The sequence below is a fragment of the Tursiops truncatus genome, chromosome 18, assembly GCF_011762595.2.
Source record: "Tursiops truncatus isolate mTurTru1 chromosome 18, mTurTru1.mat.Y, whole genome shotgun sequence".
NCBI lineage: Eukaryota > Metazoa > Chordata > Mammalia > Artiodactyla > Delphinidae > Tursiops > Tursiops truncatus.
The window spans coordinates 49,746,576-49,763,114 of record NC_047051.1 but is presented as its reverse complement, the minus strand read 5'-3'; the positions used below and the strand labels follow the sequence as shown (position 1 = coordinate 49,763,114).

The 16,539-nt window shown below is 36.8% G+C and overlaps 1 protein-coding gene across 13 annotated transcripts in view; it reads left to right on the top strand.

Moving 5' to 3' along the window:
* Positions 1-16,539, top strand: part of MYCBP2 (MYC binding protein 2) — a 279,427-nt gene that overhangs the window by 238,683 nt on the left and 24,205 nt on the right. For 11 of the 13 annotated variants that reach the window (XM_073795322.1, XM_073795327.1, XM_019920874.3 and 8 more), the window contains 9 exons: positions 1,444-1,601; positions 2,766-2,965; positions 3,814-3,963; positions 5,248-5,408; positions 6,464-6,620; positions 6,790-7,014; positions 9,088-9,153; positions 10,255-10,494; positions 10,813-10,911. In XM_073795322.1, coding sequence (XP_073651423.1) covers positions 1,444-1,601; positions 2,766-2,965; positions 3,814-3,963; positions 5,248-5,408; positions 6,464-6,620; positions 6,790-7,014; positions 9,088-9,153; positions 10,255-10,494; positions 10,813-10,911 — 1,456 coding nt within the window. The remainder of the gene's footprint in view (positions 1-1,443; positions 1,602-2,765; positions 2,966-3,813; positions 3,964-5,247; positions 5,409-6,463; positions 6,621-6,789; positions 7,015-9,087; positions 9,154-10,254; positions 10,495-10,812; positions 10,912-16,539) is intronic. The other 2 variants (XM_073795323.1, XM_019920881.3) reach the window with 1 other exon arrangement.

The following is a 16,539-nucleotide window of genomic DNA, read 5'->3' as shown; positions in this document are numbered from 1 at the left end:
CAAAGATTTCAGCTGTGTGTGTGGAACCCGATTGTGTTGGCAATGGTTGTTAAAGACAGATGGGTAAAGGAAATATTTTGGAGGAAAAATCAGTGTGACTTGTTGAGTGACTGGATAATGAAAAGGATCAGTTTAGGATAGAATCAAGAGTTCAGGCATGAGTAACTGTGAACATGATGTCAGTAGAAAGGAAACCTTTGGGTTTTCTTGTGTTGCTTCAGTTTCTTCACAAGCTTGATCAAAAATTTTATAAGAACAAGTCATTATTTTTTAGGTTGTACAACAATTTTTTACATTGATAGATAAAACTTCCTCTAAAAGCAGAAAAGATGTCTTGTGCTTTATAGTAACACCATATAGAAAGTGAATTAAATTAACATATCCCTATATTCTGGTCATTCTGGAGCCAAACAGCGGAAACTGACATCCAGGCACCTTTACCCCAGTTAGTTATGTGCAACATTTATCATCTGTTCAAACGAGATGTGCACACACTTCAGCAGTGAGGAAAGAAAATGGCCAGGGCGTTAGCCACTTACTAGAAAGTATATAAGCTTTACTGAGGGACATAGGATTTTAAACCTGGCTTGAATGATGGAAAAGAAACAATTCTAGAACTCAGGGTGAGAGCGAAAATAGCCCAATATGGAATGAGGTGACAGAGAAAAGAATACATGAAAAGAATAGTTTATAAATTTGCCTTAGAAAGTAAAGAAAGGTATTTCTCTTTTTTATAAAATGTCTCAATAAAGGAAATTATATAACCATCTTAATACTTTTTCAAGTGTTTTTTAATGCTGCTATAGTAAATAGAAAATTGTTGGTTTCCTAAAGCCCACATGAAAACCATTGAGTTCTCATATGGATGTAAGTATAATATAACTGACACTGGAATTCAGTTTGTCACCTCTCAGTACACTTTGGTGCAGCCGTGCTCTGGATAGGGCTTTGGGCAGCACCCCCAAAGAATGAGAAACCTCATAGAACACTCAGCGCCAAAGGAAAATTGCGTCCTTTCACTTTCCATTTTATTAGGTCTCTGTATGTACATATCCATTTTCTTTCTATTCAGTGCTGTTATGAATATATCTGCCTGATTTTCCTGAATATCATGACACACGTCTTCCACCACGGTGCTTTTGATTCTGAAAGGAGCTTAGAACATTTGAAGCCTTTTCTTCTTTTTCATTTGAAATGCAAAGTAGATTTAAGAAAACTAAAAGTTTTAAGATGCAGTTCTGAAATCAGTCAAAATGTGGCTACATTTGGAAAGATCAAATTATGATTTAGAGAGGGATTATCAAGTTGGCTTTGAATTTGTATTCTTCCACATGAAATACGGGTTCCCGTATTTGACTACACTGTTAAAAACTAAATAAATATAGGTGTCACGTCATTCACTTTTTCTCTTGAGTTTTTATCTGTCATCTGTTCTATCTGCAGTTTGGAAACCAGTCCCATAACTGATACTGATCTTGCCAAGAGAACTGTCTTCCAAAGATCATACTCAGTTGTTGCTTCTGAATATGATAAACAACACTCCATTTTACCTGCACGAGTTAAAGCCATTCCTAGAAGAAGAGTTAACAGTGGAGACACTGGTAAGTATAAAATAAAAAAAGGTTGAGTGATCCAAATGGTTTTATTTGTAGATATTTTTTAAAATCTATTTTTTTTAATTTATTTTATTTATTTATTTTTGTGGTACGCGGGCCTCTCACTGTTGTGCCCTCTCCTGTTGCGGAGCACAGGCTCCGGACGCGCAGACTCAGCGGCCATGGTTTACAGGCCTAGCCGCTCTGCGGCATGTGGGATCTTCCTGGACCGGGGCACGAACCCGCGTCCCCTGCATCAGCAGGCAGACTCTCAACCACTGCGCCACCAGGGAAGCCCTAAAATCTAATTTTTGAAGGCAGAGGAATGGATTAATTTTAAATTGTGGTAGACATTCCTTTTATGTGACTTAGCCATAAATGTGCCTCTCTAAATTTCACATCTCAGTTGGAAGAGACACCCAGAGATCATCCAGTGTTATTTAAGAATAAATTGACCTTTAAAGTACACTACTTGTTAGATATCTAAGCCAAATATTGCTACCATTCTCCCTTCCACTAAGCTTCAGTGAACCAGCAGTTTCAATGACTTAACACTTTCACAGTGATCTTCCCACTCGCAATAGAAGTTTTTAACTCCTGTAGCTACTACCACTCCAATAGATAATAAAAACTGGGGATATGGCTAGCTCTTAATCAGTAAAAATGTTAGATAATCTGGACCAGTTGGTATCAACAGCCTCAAACTAGGGCTGATTGATTCTGTCTCAAGAATAAAGAGGAAAAAAAGGATAAGGTGTTAATGATTTATCAGGCCGACCACTTACTAAATGAAGATCTGACCTAATATTTATAGGTAAATAATTATGTATCTTATTGAAGATCTTCAAGGAAAATATTATTGAGGATAAATCAAATATTAATGATTTATAGGTTCATTCAACAAGTATTTTTGAGCTCTTATTGAAGTAACATTTGTTATAAAGCAGTCCTGTAGAAAATGATGGGGATAAGATGTAGATTCCATTTAGGGAGAAAATAAATCACTTCGTGTGGACTTTAGATTCAGACCTGCAAAAATAAAAACAAAAAAACTGCAAAGACTCTAAAGTGAATAAGCTAGATACTATTCATTAATATCACCTTAAATACGTTTATCATATGTATTACCTATAAAAGTTAATAATTTTCTTTTTTTTTTCCTTTAAATAGAAGTTGGTTCTTCCCTCTTGCGACATCCATCTCCTGAGCTTTCCCGGCTAATCTCAGCCCACAGCTCTCTTTCCAAAGGAGAACGAAATTTCCAGTGGCCAGTTTTAGCCTTTGTTATACAGCATCATGATCTGGAAGGTCTTGAAATAGCAATGAAACAGGCCTTAAGGAAATCTGCTTGTCGAGTTTTTGCTATGGAGGTAAGAATACATTAATAGGATTATTGATTCATTCATCATACAGTTCATGTGATGATTCTATTTAATGATGTACTTTTCTACCAAACAGAAATTGTGACAAGTTAAGAGACTTCAGTGAATAGAAAATACCATGTTCACAATAAAATTAAACTCAAGTTTATGAATAGAAATGAATTTAGAGTTTCATAGTTAAGTGCTCTAAAAAACTTTATTTCTGCATTGCTTCATTATTTGAATCCTGATAATATCTTTTTAAAAAAGCTTTTTGTAATCACAGAGTCTTTTCAGTTAGAATAATCCTGCAAAGGGGATGAAAAGTGCGCTTTTGAGTTGTAAATGTAACAGTAATAACTTATTTGAGTCTCTGGAAATGGACTACTATATATCATAGACTTGTATATAATAAATTTTTTTCTTTATCATGGGTAGGAGGTAACCTGCCATTTCATCAGTGGGAGCAATATGAGTATATTTAAGTAAATGGTAGCTTGTGTAGAACTTAAGAAACATTCTGTGTTGATCCTGAATGCAAGTTGGAAAAAAAATGTGCATGGGTAAATTAATATGAAGACAAATTTTTGAAATAAAAAGTATTTTGGGAAAGTATTTTGGTATTGCATTTCATAGGTATTATTTTCCCTATTATTATTAATTTTTTAATTAGGCCCAAAATTATTGACTGTGTAAGTTCAGTGTACTTTCAGTGAAATGAAGATCAGACTTCCTAGTATCTTTCCTTAAAAGACTTAGTCCAGGAAGGTTCTTTGTTTCCGAACAAGAAAAGTTCTGCTATGTTCACTCGTATATTTTCTTTTTATCTTGGACTTATTTAACCATCATTTATTCAGGCTTTCAACTGGCTTCTGTGTAATGTCATCCAAACAACTTCTCTCCATGATATTCTGTGGCATTTTGTGGCATCACTGACTCCTGCTCCAGTGGAACCAGAAGAAGAAGAGGATGAGGAAAATAAAACAAACAAAGAAAATGCAGAACAAGTAAGTGAGGTTCTTGGTTTTTTTAATTGTCCATATTTTTATAGAAGAGTAGAACTACTTTCAGATAGTGCAGTAATTTTCATGAGGTCATTCACAGATTATATAACCTAAAGGCAGGAATAAAATTTCAGTGCTATGAGCAACATATTAACTATGCTGAGTGAAAGTCTTCTGTCTCCAAAAACGCTGTCAGTCAATTCTGATTTCTCCCTAGCCATCACTGTCTCGAAGCAGTCAACTGCAAGATAAACACTGTCACAGTGCAGTATAAGACAGATAAACAGGGCAACATTATTACAGAGAAGATCAGTCTACTTTACAACATTACTGTACAGTACAGAGAGTGAAAATGATACTGTGTAGGGACATGAAATTCAAAAACCTTTGGCTAGAAGGGACTTGTATTTTATAGGAGGCAGGCTGTATCATGGAAAAGCATTGAACTTGGACCCTGGAAGCCTGGATTCCAGCCCCATTTCCACCTCTGTAGCTGTGACTTGTGGGCCTCATTTCTATTTCTAGAATAAAAAAGTAGAGGACTAAATCCTCCATTTAAAAGACTGTCAGAATAGGCAGAAAAAAACAAAAGCTAGATACTGTTTATAAGCATCACATCTAAAACATAAGGATAGAGGAAGATTAAAAGTAGAAAAAGATATACTGGGTAAATATCAACCAAAATTAGCTAGTTGAACATCAGAAAAATACAGACTTCAAGACATAATTATTAGTAGGGATAAAGAGGCTTTCTACAAAATGATAAGAGTAGCTCTGTGTAGTTAATGTGGGTTTGTAGTTAATAATATAGCCTTTAAAGAAGTAAAAATCAACAGAGCTGCAAGTAAAAACAGAAAAAAACCACAATTACAATGTGAGATTATCACGCATTCACGAGAGCTGTCTACTCCTGTGTAACAAACCGCCCCAAAACCCAGTGGATGAAAACGCTTGCTTATTGGCTTACAGCTCTGTGGGTCAGCAATTTGGGTGAGGCTCAACTGAAGGGAACGGCTCATTTCTGCTAGTAGACTAGTGAGTACACTGGACTTGATACTCATATGTGGCATTTATTTGTTTGGTGATTTTATTTATAGGTGACCCTATCATTTTTTCCTTTAAAATAATACAAACATAATTAGTTAATCTTAACGGATGCCTTGGGTATGGTTTGATTTTGTTTACATTTCTGTTACATGAATATCCTTAAAGTATACATTTTTTGTATGGGGGGAAAATTCCTTCCAGCAGACAAATGGATCAACTTGCTTTCAATTTCTGTCTTAGGAGAAAGATACAAGAGTATGTGAACATCCACTCTCAGATATAGTGATTGCAGGGGAAGCTGCTCATCCTTTACCACATACATTTCACCGCTTACTTCAAACGATCTCTGATCTTATGATGTCTCTTCCCAGCGGCAGTTCGTTACAGCAAATGGCCCTGAGGTAATCTTATATCTAAGTATTGTTGGTACCCTGGAAGAGGGATTTTGTGGAGTAGTCAAAGCACAAAATGCTTGAAAGACCTCTTTAAATAGTAAGATAGAAAGAATACCTGCATTATGTGAATGGTGCCCCCCTCATGACTGTCATAATTTAGAATTGTCCTTCTTAGTTCGTGCCTGTTGGCCCCTCTGTAAAATGTGGATAATATACTACTTAGTCCTCTAAATTATCATAGTCTGTAACAGTCTTCCTCACTTTCCCTTCTTCTACCCGAAGTCACGTGTCTCAGTGCTACTCAACAGTACAGTCTTAAATGTCACAAAAAGGGAGAGGGAATGAAATCTCAAAAACAGAAATCAAAATAGGATTTTGAATTGAAAAGAATATCAAGAGAAATAGAGCCTAGTCATATGCAGCCAATCCTAAAACTACATTGAAGAGCATCGCCTCCTTTTAAGTTCAGACCTGCTGAGATTCAACATTACTTTTACATTGTGGACCTTGTCAGTAGAGCCAGGTACTAGACTACACATATAAATAAATCCTCCACTGATTTTTATAAGAAATAGGGTGAAGGACTGATTTTGGCTACCCACATGCCTAACGATAAGACCAGCAGAGAGGAGATTTTGTTTCCTCCTCACAAGATTTTTGAAGTACAAAGTGTGTTATACTATGTGGGATTAGTATGGAATTGTAAGACTAATACATTTAAGAGGCTCTTATAGTTGGGGTAACACTTGTCTACAAAACTGATTTGTTACCTTTTTTGCTTCTGTAGCCTTGACCTTCATGTATCCAGTTTGAAAATGGGTGAACTTCCCTTAGAATTTATATTGTTCGAAAGAAATGACCTTTATTTCTCAAAAAAAAAAAAAAAGGAATGAATAAAAGCCAGTAGAAATAATTTTATTTCTTGAATTTTTAAAATTTGTATTTTTTGTACCTAGAGCATTAAGATTTCTTGAAATGTTAGCTACAGAGTGCTTTTTTCCAGGAATCCCTTAGAGGTTCCCGAAAAAGAATTTTTTAATGTATTACTTATACCTTTTTAGATGCTGGAGTCTGAAATTCAAGCAATCTGATCACCAGTTCCTCCATCAGAGCAATGTCTTTCATCACATTAACAATATTTTGTCAAAATCAGATGATGGAGACAGTGAAGAGAGTTTCAGCATCAGCATACAGTCTGGCTTTGAGGCTATGAGTCAGGTCAGTAATTCAGCATTGTTAATACTCAACGATGTATTGAAGGAGAAACTGAAAATTACTTCTAAATAATTTGATTCTTGCTGCTATTTCTTATCTCATGTCAGTTCGTTTTATTATCATGGGAGATGTCCATTTGAGTGTTATAATTATGTATATTTGTTTCTGGTAGGAATTATGCATTGTAATGTGCTTAAAGGACTTAACCAGCATTGTTGACATAAAAACTTCTAGCCGACCTGCCATGATTGGCAGTTTGACAGATGGTTCCACAGAAACCTTCTGGGAATCAGGAGATGAGGATAAAAACAAAACCAAGAACGTCACCATCAACTGTGTGAAAGGAATCAATGCCCGCTATGTATCTGTTCATGTGGACAATTCCCGAGATCTTGGGGTAAGAAAGGAAACTTAATTTGTGGTTCGTTAGTTCTTTTCAGACCTTTATTTATCATGCAGTCTCATTTCTGAGTTTTAGTAAAGAGATTTTCATCTGGAATTCACCAACCAAACTATATTTTTATAGTTCTAAAATAAATCTTAAGTCTAAAAACAGATGAATATGACTGGGAGCACTGTGGAATACCACTTCTAAGAAAAGGTCTGATTACAAATATACCATGGCTATAGCTAAGCAATATAAATATCCGTTCCATGATTTTTTACCTCCATGCCCCCTGTTCAGGCTATTTCCTTGGCCTGGAAGTCCTCTCCTTAAACTCTGCTTTTCATAACCTTCCCAAATCTAAGACCCGATAGACACATCCTCTCCCAGTACCTCATCTATAAAAATTACTCTTTCTCTCCTCTGGGTTCTTTTTTATATTACTCTGATGGCACTTAATTCACTTTGACCGATAGTGTAATTAGCTTTCAGTTTTTAATCCTCACCCCCGGCCATCATGAGGGAATTGGGGGAAGTTCCTGGACTAACCTAAGTAATCATACTTTATGTTCTCCCTAGCTCTAGCTTGTCTACATGTTTCCACTGAATTGAGCACTCTTCTACAAAAAGCACTGAAGAGGAAAAAGCATCCTATTTACTTGAGTGTTCAGAGCCGAGAAAAAAGTAGCACCAACTACCAAACTCCCACGCTTTTACCCCATTCCTGGGGAAGAATACTTCTTGGGATTTTTTTCCCTCTGAATGGAAGTGGCTTGCTAGCAGATATAGTATTAATAAGTCCCCTTGGGCCATTGCTAAGCTGCTCTGATCCCATTTGTGTATTTCCTTTCCCAGGGACAGCCAAAGTGATGGGTTTGGGTCTCCTGTATGGAGAACGCCAACCACAGAAGTTCAGTGTGCAGTCAGAGCACTCCTTGCCATCCACGGTCACCCCAACTTCTGTCCATCAGCTCAGATTCAATAAGGAATAAAGGCTTAGCTAATATATCACTAGCTTACCTCCTCTTGAGACACAACAGTCCAGTTGGTACAACTACTTTATCTTACTTGAAAGTCAGATATAACAAATCAAAACATTTTTCTGTCAGGAACTCACTGCTCAATGCAGTGTGTTATCTTTGATGCATGTTGTAAGCTAGGACACACTTTCCCTCAAAACAATGGTTGCACTCAATTTGACATTTTTGTCTTTTATGAGAGATAATCATGATAATATTCATTTTTAAAGCCCCAGTATGTATGCTGACATCAGCTTTTCTTTTAGGAAACCTCCTCTAATTTATATGCATCATTAAGACTTACATACCTCTGTGTCCCCGCAGCCTGCCCACCACACTGCCATAAACACAGCACTTGTTGATTTGAATTGCATCAGCCTATAGCACTTAAAGTATGCAGCTCTCCAAGGAATTAGTATGTCTGTCTCTTTCTTGATGTGCTTGGCATAAAACTTACTCAAACTTAAGGTCTCTGGCTCTAGTTACCAGTGTGACTCTTTTCAGTACTTAAAGGTATTGAATTTCTTTTGATATTTTACTTTGTGTGTTAATGTTCCTTCCCTAGTTTGACAAGGATCTCGAGGGGATAGAACCCATCCCTCTCATATATCCTTCTCCAAGTCCCTAAGGCCATCTGGGTCCATCGTGATACTCACAAGTATTTGTTGCCTAAGCTACCTGTCTTCCTCCTTTTTACAGCCGGAAACAATGAGAATAATGTGATAAAAATGGCACATGAGTAGCAAGGCAAGTTGCTGAAAGGCTTCATGATAAAGATAGAATTTAAATGATTAGACTTTGGATGAAAAGAGGGAATGCCAACCTCCTCTCTCAGAGCCCATAGAGAAGGGCTGAAATGTGAGATTCAAGATGGAGTTTGTGAGAATAAGAAAAGAGTGGAGTTGTAGGAACTGTCATTGGTTGGACAGATGGAATGAAGTCAGTTCGGAAGGACCGTAAAAGACAGGCAGAAGAGTTGATGTTATATTGATAGGCTGTAAGAAATCACTGTCAGTTCTGGAGCCAGGAACATGGCATAGTAACTATTTTGAATCGTTTATTTTAGAATAAAGTTACCTCGATGACCTTCTTAACTGGCAAAGCAGTAGAAGATTTGTGCAGAATAAAGCAGGTAATTAAAACTTTGTCATTAAATGTTTTACTGCCCAGGGAGAAATTTCTTCTTCTCAGTATCCACTGTTGAGTTCTAATTTTGGCATGCCACCCAAGTACAAGTATTATAGGAAATCGTCTATTTACAAAACACTCAATTGGCAAATGGTCCATGTATAGGAATAGTTACAACCATCTCTGTTCTAAACATCTTAGCCATTATCTCCCTAAATCTCTCTAGTGACGAGCAGGTACACCGTGCTATAGCCCTCCACCCTGACTCCTGCTCCCCTGCGGAGACTCAGGGTGCCTTAAAATTCATCATAGATCCGCTTCACAACTGTCACCTTGATTCACCCACACTTCAGGTTGAAATTTAGGTTGTTGTCTTGTAGCTTGAAAATCTTTCAGTTACAACACTGTGACTATATCCAGGTTGAAAATCAATTTACAAACCAACTCTAGAAACAAGTTAAGTTCTATTTGGGCATGTGACCGAGATTCTGTATAAACTCACTTACTTGTGAGTGAATAGTGTCAGAAACCATTTTACAGTACACTGAAATTTAATCCTGAAAAAAAGTTGTATTCTCAATGAAATATACTGAAATAAGTAATGACCAATGTGAATTTACATATTATATAATTTTTCTTCAAAAGTAAAATATATTAAGTAACTGCACAGCAAAAATCCTTGCTTTAAATGTGCTTTCATGTGAAGATGCACAAAACAGGACTTCATTGCTTGATCATGTGAGTATTTCTGCTTACAGTCAGTGTAGGTACAGTCATGTAAATTGTTTGCAGTGGTTTCACTTACGTAACTTGTGCTCGGAAGCCATATAGTAAGCAGACCTGCATTTTAATTCTCAACTCCATCACTTACTAGACATCTGCCATCTGTGTCAATTAACCTCACTGTCTTCATCTGTAGCTACTATAGTATTGTATTATCCTCACAAGGTTTAAATAAGATAATCAGTGTGAAATAATCTAATTAGCTTTTCTGTGGCTACAATTATTTGTTATTTGAGCTTGCCGTTATTACTGCAAAGTCTGGGACAGTGATAAAATAGTAGTACACCTGTATCAGGTTTCTGTCCCTTTTCTGCTCTCCTAGGTCGATCTGGATTCCAGGCACATTGGTTGGGTAACAAGTGAACTTCCAGGAGGGGATAATCACATCATCAAAATTGAATTAAAGGGCCCAGAAAATACACTGAGAGTTCGACAAGTTAAGGTTCTGGGCTGGAAGGATGGCGAAAGCACAAAAATTGCTGGCCAGATTTCAGCCAGTGTGGCCCAGCAAAGGAACTGTGAAGCTGAGACTCTACGAGTGTTCAGACTTATTACATCACAGGTGAGTGTCCTTACTACACATTTTCTAGCACAGGATAAATTGAAATAATATACTACTTCAACAGGAATATCAAGAGGTTAAAAAAGTATTTTGGAAAGCTTGTTAGAGATTGCTGGCTACAAACGTGGCCCGTTTTTTTCTTCTCATAGCCCTGAATTCTTGTAATTCACTTTGCATTCATCTCCTGAAGAGTAGAGGTGTGCAGTAGGAATAGCCTGGTAGCATAAAGCCCACAGAGCCAGCTACTGACTCCTCTCTAGCCTTCTCAGAGGAGATTCTGCCATTGAGTTGTTCTCACCTCCTTCTCTTCTGCACCAGGTATTTGGAAAGCTCATCTCTGGAGATGCTGAACCCACACCAGAACAAGAGGAAAAAGCACTATTGTCATCACCTGAAGGAGAAGAAAAAGTATACAATGTATTTATTTATATTCTAAAAATATTTATTTCACTTTGTTACTTTTGTTCACTGAAATAATCCATGTACTGCTGTGTATTTTAATGTATATGGGATACTAGTTTCTGTATCTTTAACTAAAACTAAAGTTAATAGTTTTTACTTTAATTAGAAAGAAGATGAAGGAACTACCAGAAGATATTCACTCTTTGTTCATGTATGATCTAGCTGGTATTTTAAGTAACAACAAAATTTGCTCTAAACCTTGGGCTGTTGTGTTTTAATGTTGGCACTTGTAAAATCAGCTTCGTCATTGACTGTGCTGTGCGCCTTCCGCCATCTTCTCTGTCCTTCACGGTTCAGCTCAAAAATACTGTCTTCTCCATGAGCCTCCTTTATGATTGTTCAGGGGAAATCATAAAGAAGGTCGCGGAGAAGACACAAAGTAGTATGTCCTCTGCTAAGCTTCATAGTAATTTCTGTGTCTCTTCTTGGTTTCTCTCTTGTTAGGTTTATTTGTATACATGTTTTATATCTTCTACTTAATTATACCTTCTTAAAGACCGAGTACATGTCTGGTTTGTCTTTATATCCACCATGGCATAAACACACATGTGTTCAGTAAATTTTTATTGGAATAACCTGTTCTTTATACTGTTCTTGAAATTTCTTCTAAAATTCATTTGCCTAACTTATTTGGTCTAAACTAAAGCACTAGATCTAAGAGGAGAACCTCATCCATTTTCAAAAAGAGAGGTCAACCCTGACTAGTCTTCATATCCTTGTGTCTTTAGATGCTGTAAATAATCAACTTGACAGCCCTTTGAAAGATAATTTCAAGGACTTACCTAGGCTAACCCTGTGCCTTCTGATACAGTAGCATCTAAATCATCCACATTTTTCTGTTTGGGTTCTGTAAAAAAAAAAAAAAAATGGGATTTCATAAACTCTGGTGATTTTTTTCAGCATCTTTAGGAGATATTTGCACGACTGCAAGACTGAGTAACTACTCATTAAATCAGCTGAATCTTAACAAATGTCAGTTCTTTGCTAAATAACCTTACAAGCCCTCAAAAAGCTTACCTTCTGTTCTTAGATGTGAACAGTCCATCCCCTCCCTCCCAAAAACAGATCAACAGGAATACTCTACAGTATATAATCTGCTTACTAAATGTGTGAAAAATTGCACATCAGTTGCACATCAGGATTTCAGAGTACATTGAGGTTATTGTTTGTGCCCTGGAGTGGTCAGAGAAGGCTTCTTGGGGGATATTAGACTTAGTGTTAGACCTGAAAGAGAATGGATGAAAGTCAGATTAATAGGATGGGAGCAAGGGCGCCTTGAAGAGGCTGGCCTAACTCTAGGAGAGTGTATGCTGAGGCATTAAGATTGAATAGGAAAGGTTATGCTAGTGGTTCGATGGTGGTGAGATAACATAACTTTTAAGGGAATCATTTTATAAGTCAGGTTTTTGAAGTAAAATTTACATACAAAAAATTCATCTTTTTAAACTGCATCGTTTCAAATTTTGACCAATGTATACAGTGGTGAAATCATTACAAGCAAGTTTTAAAACACATCTCTCCCAGAATTTCCTCGTTGTTCCTTTGCATTCAATCCCCTCATCTCATTCCTAGCCCCTGGCAACCACTGAGATATTTTCTGCCCCTATAATGTTGCCTTTTCCCAGGTGTTATTCAATGGAACCCTGTAGAAAGTAGCCTTTTTATTTTTTTATTATTTTTTAAATATGGTCTTTTTTTTAACATCTTTATTGGAGTATAATTGCTTTACAATGGTCTGTTAGTTTCTGCTTTATAACAAAGTGAATCAGCTATACGTATACATATATCCCCATATCTCCTCCCTCTTGCGTCTCCCTCCCACCCTCCCTATCTCACCCCTCTAGGTGGTCACAAAGCACCGAGCTGATCTCCCTATGCTATGCAGCTGCTTCCCACTAGCTATCTGTTTTACATTTGGTAGTGTATATATGTCCATGCCACTCTCTCACTTTGTCCCAGCTTACCCTTCCCCCTCCCTGTGTCCTCAAGTCCATTCTCTACGTCTATGTCTTTATTCCTGTCCTGCCGCTAGGTTCTTCAGAACTCTTTTTTTTTTTTTTTTAGATTCCATATATATATGTGTTAGCGTACAGTATTTGTTTTTCTCTTTATGACTGACTTCCCTCTGTATGACAGTCTCTGGGTCCATCCACCTCACTACAAATAACTCAATTTCATGTGTTTGCTGGCAATCTGTATCTTCTTTGGAGAAATGTCTATTTAGGTCTTCTGGACTGGGATGTTTGTTTTTTGTTTTTTTTTTTTTTTTTGATATTGACCTGCATGAGCTGCTTTTAAATTTTGGAGATTAATCCTTTGTCAGTTGCTTTGTTTGCAAATATTCTCTCCCATTCTGAGGGCCGTCTTTTCATCTTGTTTATGGTTTCCTTTGCTGTGCAAAAGCTTTTAAGTTTCATTAGGTCCCATTTGTTTATTTTTGTTTCTATTTCCATTTCTCTATGAGGTGGGTCAACAAGGATCTTGCTGTGAGTTATGTCCTAAGACTGTTCTGCCTATGTTTTCTTCAAAGACTTTTATAGTGTCTGGCCTTACATTTACATCTTTAATCCATTTTGAGTGTATTTTTGTGTGTGGTGTTAGGGAGTGTTCTAATTTCATTCTTTTATCTGTAGCTGTCCAGTTTTCCCAGCACCACTTATTGAACAGGCTGTCTTTTCTCTATTTCATATTCTTGCCTCCTTTATCAAAGATAAGGTGACCATATGTGCGTGAGTTTACCTCTGGGCTTTCTGTCCTCTTCCATTGATCTAGATTTCTGTTTTTTGTGCCAGTACCATACTGTCTTGATTACTGTAGTAGCTTTGTAGTATAGTCTGAAGTCCGGGAGCCTGATGTCCAGCTCTGTTTTTCTTTCTCAAGATTGCTTTGGCTATTCGGGGTCTTTTGTGTTTCCATACAAATTGTGAATTTTTTTGTTCTAGTTCTGTGAAAAATTCCGTTGGTAGTTTGATAGGGATTGCATTGAATCTGTGGATTGCTTTGGGTAGTATAGTCATTTTCACAATGTTGATTCTTCCAGTCCAAGAACATGGTATATCTCTCCATCTGTTGGTGTCCTCTTTAATTTCTTTCATCAGTGTCTTATAGTTTTCTGCATACAAGTCTTTTGTCTCCTTAGATGGTTTATTCCTAGGTATTTTCATTCTTTTTGTTGCGGTGGTAAATGGGAGTGTTTCCTTAATTTCTCTTTCAGATTTTTCATCGTTAGTGTATAGGAATGCGAGAGAATTCTGTGCATTAATTTGGTATCCTGTTACTTTACCAAATGCATTGATTAGCTCTAGTAGTTTTCTGGTGGCATCTTTAGGATTCTCTATGTATAGTATCACGTCATCTGCAAATAGTGACAGTTTTACTTCTTTTCCGATTTTGATTCCTTTTATTTCTTTTTTGTCTCTGATTGCTGTAGCTAAAACTTCCAAAACACTGTTGAATAATAGTGGTGAGAGTGGGTGACCTTGTCTTGTTCCTGATCTTAGTGGAAATGGTTTTAGTTTTTCACCATTGAGAACGATGTTGGCTGTGGGTTTGTCATATATGGCCTTTATTATGTTGAGGTAAATTCTCTATGCCTACTTTCTGGAGAGTTTTTATCATAAATGGGTGTTGAATTTTGTCAAAAGCTTTCTCTGCATCTATTGAGATAATCATATGGTTTTATCCTTCAGCTGGTTGATATGGTGTATCACATTGATTGATATGCATATATTGCAGAATCCTTGCATCCCTGGGCTGAACCCCACTTGGTCATGATGTGTGATCCTTTTAAGATGCTTTTGGATTCTGTTTGCTAGTATTTTGTTGAGGATTTTTGCATCTATGTTCATCAGAGATATTGGCCTGTAGTTTTCTTTTTTTGTGACATCTTTGTCCGGTTTTGGTATCAGGGTGATGGTGGCCGCGTAGAATGAGTTTGGGAGTGTTCCTCCCTCTGCTATATTTTGGAAGAGTTTGAGAAGGGTAGATGTTAGCTCTTCTCTACATGTTTGATAGAATTCGCGTGTGAAGAAGCCATCTGGTCCTGGGCTTTTGTTTGTTGGAAGACTTTTAATCACAGTTTCAATTTCAGTGCTTGTGATTGGTCTGTTTATATTTTCTATTTCTTCCTGGTTCAGTCTTGGAAGGTTGTACTTTTCTAAGAATTTGTCCATTTCTTCCAAGTTGTCCATTTTATTAGCATATAGTTGCTTTGAGTAATCTCTCATGATCCTTTGTATTTCTGCGGTGTCTGTCGTAACTTCTCCTTTTTCATTTCTAATTCTGTTGATTTGAGTTTTCTCCCTTTTTTTCTTGATGAGTCTGGCTAATGGTTTATCAGTTTTGGTTATCTTCTCAAAGAACCAGCTTTTAGTTTTATTGATCTTTGCAATCGTTTCCTTCATTTCCTTTTCGTTTATTTCTGATCTGATCTTTATGATTTCTTTCCTTCTGCTAATTTTGGGTTTTTTTTGTTCTTCTTTCTCTAATTGCTTTAGGTATAAGGTTAGGTTGTTTATTTGAGATGTTTCTTGTTTCTTGAGGTAGGATTGTATTGCTATAAACTTCCCTCTTAAACTGCTTTTGCTGCATCCCACAGGTTTTGGATTGTCATGTTTTCATTGTCATTTGTTTCTAGGTATTTTTTGATTTCTTCAGTGATCTTTTGGTTATTTAGTAGCGTGTTGTTTAGCCTCCATGTGTTTGTATTTTTTACAGATTTTTTCCTGTAATTGATATCTGGTTTCATAGTGTTGTGGTCAGAAAAGATACTTGATACGATTTCAGTTTTCTTAAATTTACCAAGGCTTGATTTGCGACCCAAGATATGATCTATCCTGGAGAGTGTCCATGAGCACTTGAGAAGAAAGTGTATTCTGTTGTTTTCGGATGGAATATCCTATAAGTATCAATTAAGTCCTTCTTGTTTAATGTATCATTTAAAGCTTGTGTTTCCTTATTTATTTTCATTTTGGGTGATGTGTCCGTTGGTGAAAGTGGGATGTTATGATTGTGTTACTGTCAATTTCCCCTTTTATGGCTGTTAGCATTTGCCTTATGTATTGAGGTGCTCCTATGTTGGATGCCTAAATACTTACAATTGCTACATCTTCTTCTTGGATTGATCCCTTGATCGTTGTGTAGTGTCCTTCTTTGTCTCTTGTAATAGTCTTTATTTTAAAGTCTATTTTGTCTGATATGAGAATTGCTACTCCAACTTTCCTTTGATTTCCATTTGCATGGAGAATATCTTTTTCCATCCCCTCACTTTCAGTCTGTATGTGTCCCTGGGTCTGAAGTGGGTCTCTTGTAGACAGCATATATATGGGCCTTGTTTTTGTATCCATTCAGCCAGTCTATATGTTTTGGCTGGAGCACTTAATCCATTTACATTTAAGGTAGTTATCGATATGTATGTTCCTATTACCATTTTCTTAATTGTTTTGTGTTTGTTATTGTAGGTCTTTTCCTTCTCTTGTGTTTCCTGCCTAGAGAAGTTCCTTTAGCGTTTGTTGTAAAGCTGGTTTTGTGGTGCTGAATTCTCTTAGCTTTTGCTTGTCTGTAAAGGTTTTAATTTCTCCATCG